The sequence below is a fragment of the Mus pahari genome, unplaced genomic scaffold, assembly GCF_900095145.1.
Source record: "Mus pahari unplaced genomic scaffold, PAHARI_EIJ_v1.1 scaffold_13017_1, whole genome shotgun sequence".
Classification (NCBI taxonomy): Eukaryota; Metazoa; Chordata; class Mammalia; order Rodentia; family Muridae; genus Mus; species Mus pahari.
The window spans coordinates 1-10,913 of NW_018393577.1; the positions used below are offsets into that span (position 1 = coordinate 1).

Genomic DNA, 10,913 nt, shown 5'->3' on the forward strand with positions numbered 1-10,913 from the left:
ACCCTGTAGGTGGAACAACAATATGAACTAAGCAGTACCCCCTGAGTTTGTGTCTCTAGCTGCATATGTAGCAGAAGATGGCCTAATCGGTCATCATTGGGAAGAGAGGCCCCTTGGTCTTGCAAACTTTATATGACCCAGCACAAGGCAAGGGCTCGGCCAAGTAGTGGGAGTGGGTGGGTAGGGGAGCAGAGGTGGAGGAAGGGGTATAGGAAACTTTCGGGATAGCATTTGAAATGTAAATAAAGAAAATAATAATAAAACAAAAAGAAAAAACCCAAAACAAACAAACAAACAAACAGAACGGTATAAATGGGTTTTCAGGTATATTGGATCTCCAATTTTCTGAGGAACCTCCACATTGATTTCTAGAGTGGTTGTACCAGTTTGCAATTCTACCAGCAATGGATGGAATTAATATATTCATAAATGCATGCACATACCTATGGTCACTTGATCTTTGACAAAGGAGATAAAACCATTCAGTGGAAAAAAAGACAGCATTTGCAACAAATGGTGCTAGTTCAACTGGAGGTCAACATGTAGAAGAATGCAAATCTTATCTCCTTGTACAAAGCTCAAGTCCAAGTGGATCAAGAACCTCCACATAAAATCAGACACACTGAAACTAATAGAAGAGAAAGTAGAGAAGAGCCTTGAATACATGGGCACAGGGGAATGTTCCTGAACAGAATACCAATGGCTTATGCTCTATGATCAAGAATTGACAAATGGGACCTCATAAAATTGCAAAGCTTCTATAAGGCAAAAGACACTGTCAATAGGACAAAACGGCAACCAACAGACTGGGAAGAGATCTTTACCAATCCTACTTCTGACAGAAGGCTAATATCCAATATATACAAAGAACTTAATAAGTTAGACTCCAGAAACAAGATAACCCTATCAAAAAATGGTGTACAGAGCTAAACAAAGAACTCTCAACTGAGGAATGGTCGAGAAGCACCTAAAGAAATGTTCAACATCCTTAGTCATCAGGGAAATGCAAATCAAAACAACCTTGAGAGTCCACCTTACACCAGTCAGAATGGCTAAGATCAAAAACTCAGGTGACAGCAGATGCTGACAAGGAAGTAGAGAAAAGCCGGGCATGGTGGCAAACACCTTTAATCCCAGCACTCAGGAGGCAGAGGCAGGCGGATTTCTGAGTTCGAGGGCAGCCTAGGCTACAAAGTGAGTTCCAGGACAGCCAGGGCGATACAGAGAAACCTTGTCTCGAAAAAAAAGGAAGTGGAGAAAGAGGAACACTCCTCCACTGTTGGTGTGATTGCAAGCTGGTACAACCACTCTGGAAATCAATCTGGCAGTTTTTCAGAAAATTGGGCATGGTACTACCTGAGGACCCAGCTATACCACTCCTGGGCATATAACCAAAAGATGTTCCAACATTTAACAATGACACATGCTCCACTATGTTCATAGCAGCCTTATTTATAATAGCCAGAAGCTGAAAATAACCCAGATGTCCCTCAACAGAGGAATGTATACAGAAAATATGGTACATTTACAAAATGGTGTACTACTCAGCTATTAAAAACGATGAATTCATGAAGTTCTTAGGCAAATGGATGGAACTAGAAAATATCCTGAGTGAGGTAACCAGATCACAAAAGAACACACATGGTATGCACTGGCCCAGAAGTTCGGAATACCCAGACAAGTTCAGAGACTGACAAATACAGAAGTGGATGTTCTCAGCCAACCATTGGCCTGATCATGGGGTCACCAATGGAGGAGTTAAATAAAGGAATGAAGGAGCTGAAGGTGTTTCCAACCCCATAGGAGGAACAATATCAACCATCCCGACCCCCTAGAGCTCCCAGGGACTAGTCCACAAACTAAAGAGTACACATGGAACGACCCATGGCTCCAGCAGTATATGTAGCAGAGGATTGCTTTGCTGGACATCAATGGGAGGAGTGGCCTTTGGTCCTGTGAAGGTGTGATGTCCCAGTGTAGGGGAATGCCAGGACGGGGATGAAGGAATGGGTGGGTGGGTGGGGGAACACCCTCATAGAAGAAGCAGGGGGAGGGGTGAAGGGATAGGGGGTTTTTGGAAGGGAAACCAGGGAAGGACATAACATTTGAAATATAAAGAAAATATGTAATAAAAAGTAATTAAAAAAAGAAAGCCCTCGCTCTGGATTGGATACCTAAGAAGGTGCCCTAACACTCCCTACTAACCCTTCCATTAGCAGAAGGAGTAGGCAAAGTGATTCCTAGTCCAATAAAAGAACTTCATATAAAATCTCCTAAAACTATGGTCCACCTTTGGCAGGGTCCATCCCAATTTAGGAGCCAAACTTCCCAGTCTCACCCATATTGTGCTGGTCCTGGAATCAAGAGAATGCAAAATATACCGTCATGGATTCTCCAATTCTCTTTCTGTACAGCACTATTCCTCCATCTTTGTTTGGTAGAGTCTCAGCCCCAGTGAGTATATTATGATAGTGCATTGCATGAAGCTGTGAGGATGGAGCCTGAGTTGCATTTTGAGACCACAATATGTTGATATTCATAAGCTATGAGGAATCTCCCATGGAGAAGTGCATATAGGGAGTAGACGTGCTGAAACTGAGAGATGTATGAGAGGTTGCAGAGATAAAGCCATCTGAGCCCTTTGAAACAGAAGCCCCATGTGTCTGAGACAGACCTATAGAATTTGGTGTTTGCCCTGTTGGGTTTCTTGGTCCAACTGACACATTCCTCTCTATTGGAATGGCAAAGGGTATTCTGTGCCAATGCATGTTGAAAAGATATAACTTGTTTGGACATGTCAGGCGGTGGTGGTGCACACCTTTAATCTCAGCACTTGGGAGGCAGAGGCAGGCGAATTTCTGAGTTTGAGGACAGCCTGGTCTACAGAGTGAGTTCCAGGACAGCCGGAGATATACAGAGAACCCTGCCTCAGAAAAAAAAAAAAGAGAGAGAGAGAGTGTTTGGACATTTAAACAGTATAGGGGCTGTTGCAGATAATTAGGATCATTGAGTTTTAGACTAAATATATTTTTGTGATAAGATGAACATGATCCTAGAGTCACAATATACTTGATAGAATCAGAAAAAGCTCCTAGATATGATGTCTTTGAATACTTGTTTCTCCTTTGTGAAGAGAATATGGAAGTTTTTGTAGGAAGGGCCTTTATAGATAAGTTATTAGGTATGATATTTGTGTGTCTATATACTTAACCCATTTCCTGTTTTGTGTCTGGTGTGTTGTGATTGAAACTGATCAGTCAGCTTCCTTTAGTGCCGTCACGTAACCACCATTAATAAGTCACATAAGATACAGTGGAAACAATTGCTATTCATACTAAACCATTTTGCAAGCCTCATATTTTTATATTTTTTAATTTGGTTGTTGTCTTAGTCAGGGTTTCTATTCCTGCACAAACATCATGACCAAGAAGCAAGTTGGGGAGGAAAGGGTTTATTTGGCTTACATTTCCATACTGCTGTTCATCACCAAAGGATGCAGGACTGGAACTCAAGCAGGTCAGAAAGCAGGAGCTGATGCAGAAGCCATGGAGGGATGTTCTTTACTGGCTTGCTCAGCCTGCTATCTTATAGAACCCAAGACTACCAGCCCAGAGATGGTCCCACCCACAAGGGGCCTCTCCCACTTTGAGGAAATGTCCCACAGCTGGACCTCATGGAGGCATTTCCCCAACTAAAGCTCCTTTCTCTGTGATAACTCCAGCTTTGTCAAGTTGACACAAAGCTAGCCAGTACAGTTGTTTTTGTTTTTTATTTTGAAGACAAAGTATCTCTGTGTGGCCCTGGCTGTCCTGAAGTAGGTATGTAGACCAGGCAGGCCTTGAAATTTAGTGATCCATCTGATTCTGACTTCAGAGTCCTGGGATTAGATGTGGGCCAAAATGCCTGGCTTGTTTTGTTTTTATATTATTAGCTGATGGGCTTAGAATATAGGTTTTTGTACATACAAGCATATGCTGTTTTGATGAGTTTCATCCACTCTTGAATTTTGAAATTGAGCAGAGAGTATATTATTTTTCTCAGGATTCATGGCATTCATACTACCTGGGCCTTCGGAGTCACTGGATTATTGGAGTGTGGCATTATTACTACCTGTTGTTTGTTTTGAATTTCTTGAATGGATATGAGTATTTTGCCTATATACATGAATATGTGTGTGTGTGTGTGTGTGTGTATCGTGTGTGCCTGATTCTCAAGAGCTTCTGAACGTGGTATAATGGATAGTTTTGAGCCTCCATGTAAATACTGGCAATTAATCCTAATACAATTGTGGCATGACCAGCCATAGCTCTGGTGAGTCATCTTTCCTGTCCTATTTTGCTTTTTCTGATCAACATTTATATTGCTAATATTTTCATCTGTCCATTTGTAACTGTTTAAACATGCATTAATTTTTAGTAAGATCTTATTAATGTTATAGTTTAAACTGTGGCACTTGAGGTTTCTAGAAGATGAATACAGAACTGAAGTGAATGTATAGTTCTTTGTAGGGACTTTAGTAAATACTGCTGAGTTCTTTCTCTTTTGTTTGTGTGATTGATTGATTGATTGATTGATTGATTGATTTTTGCAGGGGAGTTGGGGTATTAATATGTACTTCTTACTGTCCTCGAACTCGTTTCACGTTTCATGCATGAGGCTGGCATCCAACCCTATGAGATACACCTGGATCTGTCTGCCTCCTGAGTGCTGGGAGTCAAGACTTGAGTACTACACTTAGAGTGCTTATCATTTTTTAGTTAGTAATTGTTCATACAGTTTATCTGATGTGTGCTCAGCACTGTTGAACTATTTACTTGTATGTCTTTGTCTTTTAATTGCCATTTCTCTTGTAAGACTTTATCCTTTTCAAGGGTGCAGAAATGACAGAGGTGAAGCTTATTCATTATTAAGTTTCTTTTTAAAATGCCTTGATTACATTAGAGTGTTTGTGTCAGGAATCAAGTATTTCATTGTGGTGTAAGCACCAGAATTACATAAATATATTGTCAATGAAGTATACATTTACAGTGTTTACATGCTTTCTCATGTACACATGTATGGGATCTTTTAGGATGTAGTAAACTATGATGATGTGCATGTGAACTTCTCTTGGGAAGAGTGGGCTTTGCTGGATCCTTCTCAGAAGAGTCTCTACAGAGAGGTGATGCTGGAGACCTATAGGAATCTCGCTGCTATAGGTAAGACAATGAATTTTCTTTCACTTTTTAAAGTCTGGGGTGACTGTATCTTTGTTATTTTTTGTAATTTCAGTTGAGAATAAGGAAGGATGAGGTGAATAAATCAGTCATGGTTCTAAGGTTCTCTGAATATAGTAACTTAAATTTTGCCTAGTTTCCTATAATATAACATACATTCTTTGGTACTATATTTCAGGCTACTATTGGAAAGACCATAATATTGAAGGACATTTTCAAAATTCTAGAAGAAATGGAAGGTAATTTTCATGTGCAAGCTGATAAGAATATGCCTCTGAAGAAGTTTTTAGTATGTCCTGCAAGTTTTAAAGAAAACCAACAGGGTAAAAACATCACTGCTTTAAGTTATAGATGATTATTAAATTCTCACAAAACCATGTACTGTGCCAGGTATAATTTAATTTGTGTTTGCCAGGCATTTCTCTAAGTACAAAGAGAAGGAAATAATGCCTTAACAGATCTCACCATTTGAATCATAGCCCAGTAGAGTTATGCTATACAACTGTCCAAAACCTTCTAATAAGCAAATAGTCCATAGTAAAGCTGGTGTTACTGTTGTAATACCATTGCTAAGTTTAGTGAGATGGGTAGTTTAGAAAGTCAAGAATGCTATTGTGGAGAAACCTTCATCCCTGTACCACATCTGTATGAAGAATAAAGGTCAAATGTGAACCCTTTTTAAAAAAAGATTATATATATATATACTTAGTTGTCTTCAGACACACCAGAAGAGGGTATCATATCAGATTGCAGATGGTTGTGAGCCACCATGTAATTGCTGGGAATTGAACTCAGGACCTTTAGAAGAATAGTCAGTGCTCTTAACCACTGAGCCATCTCTCCAACCTCCCTATGTGAAACCCTTTTACTTGTTATTCTTTTTTTAAATAGGGATGTCATATGTCACAATGGATACAAGCCATGTGAACATAAGGAATGTTGAAAGAAGCACCAAACCTCTCCCTCTTCCAGCACAATTAGAAGATATAAAGTTCTCCCCACTTTGAGTAGCCTTTCTAAATGTGCTACAAGTTTACAAATAATTGGTTTCCTAACTTTACTGGTGACAGCTACAAACTTGTATTGCAGAAAATTGCTATGAGTACTAGGACTATGGAATTCTTCTGTTTGTCTTGGTTCATTTTGCAAATGTAGTGTGACTCACACTATAGAAAAACGTAATGAATGCAGTAAGTGTGGTAGAACTTTGAGTTCTTTCAGTTCTCTTCAAATGTATGAAAAACCTTATAGCAAGAAGATGCTAATATATAAATATGAGCCATGTAGTCCATGCTCTTCTCATCCCGTGTATCTTCAAAGATGCAAAACAACCCATAATGAAGGGGAATCCCAATGTCAATAGAGGGATAATACATAACAACTGGCTTCCTCTTTATAATTAGACCAAATTGTAAAAGTAATTCATACAAATAAAAATATTCATCAGTGTATTGAATGTGGAAATGTTTTCATAAATGCCAATTCTCTTTGCAGGCATGAAAGAAGTGATATTGAAGAGACACTTTCTGAATTTACTCAATATGATAAAGACTTTGCATATCAGAGCCATCCTCAAAGACATGAAAGAATTTATTCTGGAGAGAAACTCTATGAAGGTGTCCAATATTTTGAAANCTTTGCACATTACAGTAGTCTCCAAATACATAAAAGAACACATATTGTAGAAAAACCCTATGAGTGTAAGCAATGTGGCAAAGCCTTTGCATACCACAGTTATCTTCAAAGGCACGAAAGAAGTCATACAGGAGAGAAACCTTANGAATGTAATCAATGTGGTAAAGCCTTTGGACGCTATAGTCATCTTCAGAGACATGAAAGAATTCATACAGGAGAAAAAAGCTATGACTGTAATCAATGTGGTAAAACATTTGTGCATCACAGTCATCTTCAAATACATAAAAGAACACATATTGGAGAGAAACCCTTTGAATGTAACCAATGTGGTAAAGCCTTTGCACGAAACAGTCATCTCTTAATACATAAAAGAATACATACTGGAGAGAAACCCTATGAATGTAAGCAATGTGGTAAAANTTTTGCGTATCAAAGTGGTCTTCTATATCATAAAAGAAGATATACTGTAGAGAAACTCTATGAGTGTAACCAATGTGGTAAATCCTTTTCATGTCACAATAGTCTACAAGTACATAAAAGAACACATACTGGAGAGAAACCCTATAAATGTAATCAGTGTGGAAAAGCCTTTGGACGCTACAGTTCTCTTCAAAGGCATGAAAGAATTCATACAGGAGAGAAACCTTATGAATGTAATCAATGTGGTAAAGCCTTTGGACGTCACAGTTCTCTCCAAAGGCATGAAAGAATTCATACAGGACAAAAACCTGATGAANGTAATCAATGTTGTAAAGACTGTGGATGTTACAATAGTCTCCNGATACATGAAAGACCACATACTNTAGAGAAATACTTTGGGTGTAACCAATGTGGTAAAGGCTTTTCACAAAACAGTTATCTTGAAATACATAAAAGAACACATACTGTAGAGAAACACTATTAGTGTAACAATGTGATAAAGCCTTTGCATATCATGGCCATCTTTGAAATCATAAAATACCATATACTGCAGAGAAACCCTATGAATGTAATCAATATGGTAAAGCCTTTGCATGTCAGACATCTTCAAAGCCATGAAAGAAACCATACTGTAGGGAAACCCTGTGAACGTATTTAATATGGTGAAGCCTTTGCACATTTCTATAGTCTTCATCATCATGAAAAAAATCCATACTGAAGAGAAACCCTATGAATGTATTTAATGTGCTAAAGCCTTTTCACATTTCATAAGTCTTCATCATTGTGAAATAATTCATACCAGAGAGAAATGAATATATTTAATATGGAGAAGTCTTTGCATATTTTAATAGTCTTCATTATTGGGAAAATATTCATACTGGAGGGAAATNCTCTGAGTGTAAGCAATGTGGTAAAGCNTTTGTGTTACNGGGTCTGTTGAGACCCAACAAAACTCNAACTCAGGTAATGCAAGTGACAAGAACTTATTGTAATCAAGCTACTACTGATGGCTCAGGGCTACAGAACATACTTGGAAACTGAACTGTGACATGCTGCCTAACCACTTCCCAACCCAGAGCAAGAATGGTATAGAGCTTTTAATTTCCAAAACCAGAAATATCTGTGCCAAGTTATAGCTCCATTTTTTTTCCACCGGGATTTAGGGATCAGGGCTTTCCTTATCTAGTTGATCTATGTTAACTGATTCAGTCTAACTAATCATATCCATTTATTGTTTTGTGATTAGGAACAGGCATTATGTTTTGAGGAACAAAAGATAAATAACAGAAGCCATGGTTAGAGACAGTCAATATGATTTCATGAACAAAGATGAACAATTGAAGCTGACCTGCTATTGGGAAGGTTCCAGCTACTGCAAGACCAGGGAACTTGAATTTAGGTGTGCCATATGATTAAATGGAGGCTGATAACAAAAAAATGGAGTACTTAGGACAAGTTTCTTTTACTTGTTTTCAACAGTTGCACATCATAGGCACTTTTGAATACTTGAAAGAATAACAACATTGTAGTGAAACTTCAAATTGTTATCAANGTGATNAAGNTGTTTTACANCACAGTTATATACATTAAAGAACACATACTGGAGAGAAATCCNATGAATATGCAATGTGGTAAATCCTTTGTGTGTAGCAGTAGTCTTAAAAATCATGAGAAAAAGACATGCTGCAAAGGAACCCATAAATGTACTCAGGATGGTAACATTTTGCACTTGATGGTATCTGTATACAAGAATAAACCTTTAGAGTATAATTAATCTTTAAAGCCTTTGCATATCGCAGTAATCTTTAAGGACCTTAAAGAACTGATACTGAAAAGAATCTGTGACTAAAGGATTTGATAAGATCTGTAGCCAACACCCTTGCATTCAATGTCGGGTGCACCATGGCTCTGAATATGACTGCACAACAGTTTCAGCTGTGGGAGCATCTTCAATCCGAATCATGTACCTCTGGCTTTCTAGTATACAGATGCCATTGCTCTCTCTTGTCTGCTTGTCTGTCATTGCATTTTTCTATACCATATTTGTCCTCAAATAGAAGTCTGTTAAAAAATTTCTGGGAAAAGGATTGATTGACTAGAGAAGGAAATGGCTCTGGTATCTATTAGGAACAAACTGTTCTAGCCCTGGCTATTCAAGCAGTCAGTTCAGGCATAATGCCACAAGGGGTTCTGTGGAGATTGACTCACTTAATTGTTCTATGAGACATTTTTGCCAAGTCATAATGATTATGTCGTACCACAAAATATTTGAAGCAGGAAATGTTTTTGAGAAACCTGAAGTTTTAATAGTTAAATGAAGACCCTCAAGGAAAAGGAACATGGGGCCTGGGTCACTAAGAGCAGGGATGGCTATAGAAAACACAATGAACAAGATAGAGGAAGAAATAGCTGGGCCTACTGGTTAAGAGAGCAATGGTGAGAGCCCCCATGAGAGGAGATCTCTAATAATAGGTTTGATTTAGAAATATTATTGGGGAAAATTGGAAGGTATATAGTACAAAATATAAAAGGATGGGTATAAGTGTTTAGACCCCACAAGTAGGCCATTGGATTAGTGAACTGACCTTCCTGGAAAGATTGGAACATAGTTATTTGACCCTCTGGCATCGCCTACCTAAAGGGAACTAGGGTATATATTCTAAGAGAATTTGAGCTTCTGAAGGAGCTCTGCAAGAAGCTGTAAAAGAAATTAATATCACATATGGAAAATAATTTGAAAAACACTGTAGAAATAGATATTTGGAGGAGTTCAGTAAATTGGAGGAAGAGATTCTGCAGAGTTAGACAAGCTAAAAACACCTTATCCCGACCTGTTTAGCACCTTTCTGTTCTCATGCTAATTCTGTAACTACAAGTTTATGCCCAGATGGCCTGTGATGTGGAGGTTTTTCTGAGAGTTAAAAGTTAACATATAACTTGCTTTTGCAGACACTGAACTGTAAATTTATGTATGCTTTGTGCTTTCTGGTGACATAGTGGTGTGGGGTTTCGCAGGAAAAATAATGGGTTTGATGAAAATAATGAAAAGGCTTTTGCTTATGTATTATTGAATAACAAGGAAGTGTGTAACCAATAAAAGACTGAGGTGAACTCAGAGAGAGAACCTGCATGCTGTCTCTTGAGTACAGCCTCAGACCAGCAGTGAGTTGCCTGTCAGTGTGCACCTGAATCTTTGCCTGAGACTCTTCATTTTGGGCTGATCCAATCCATCCTGTCTCAAGACCCTTGTAACAACTGAGGCCATTCCTGGGAAATTCAGTTACACAAGATTGTTTCTGAGGGAAAAAATATGACAAGGGTCAGCAATCTTTTCAAACAGTATGATATCCCTATTGATTTTGTTTGTACTTGCATACTCAAAAAAAATAAATAAATAAAAGCACCATGAATTAAATTAACACAGTCCTTTTAGATTTCACTATTCTTATACTCAGAATTAATTACTCCTTCATAACCTTTCTTTGTATAACCTTTCTAAAACCTGTTAATATACGCCTAGAACACAAGATCAAGGATCTTAGGCTCAATCTAGAATGGGTGTTTTAATTGACCATTAACTTGTCTCAAGCCTGTTTTTTTTTTTGTTTGTTTTTTTTTTTTTTGCTACTACAGATATGTACT

General features: G+C 38.2%; 1 protein-coding gene across 1 annotated transcript; it reads left to right on the top strand.

Moving 5' to 3' along the window:
• Nucleotides 1-5,071: 5,071 nt before the first annotated feature.
• On the top strand, nucleotides 5,072-10,666 carry LOC110315619 (zinc finger protein 120; the record flags this gene model as incomplete). The annotated part of the gene is made up of 3 exons (XM_021189631.2): nucleotides 5,072-5,198; nucleotides 5,395-5,455; nucleotides 6,711-10,666. Coding segments are annotated over 3 exons (1,233 nt in total), but the record flags the coding sequence as incomplete, so codon positions are not given.
• Between the last annotated feature and the right edge of the window lie 247 nt (nucleotides 10,667-10,913).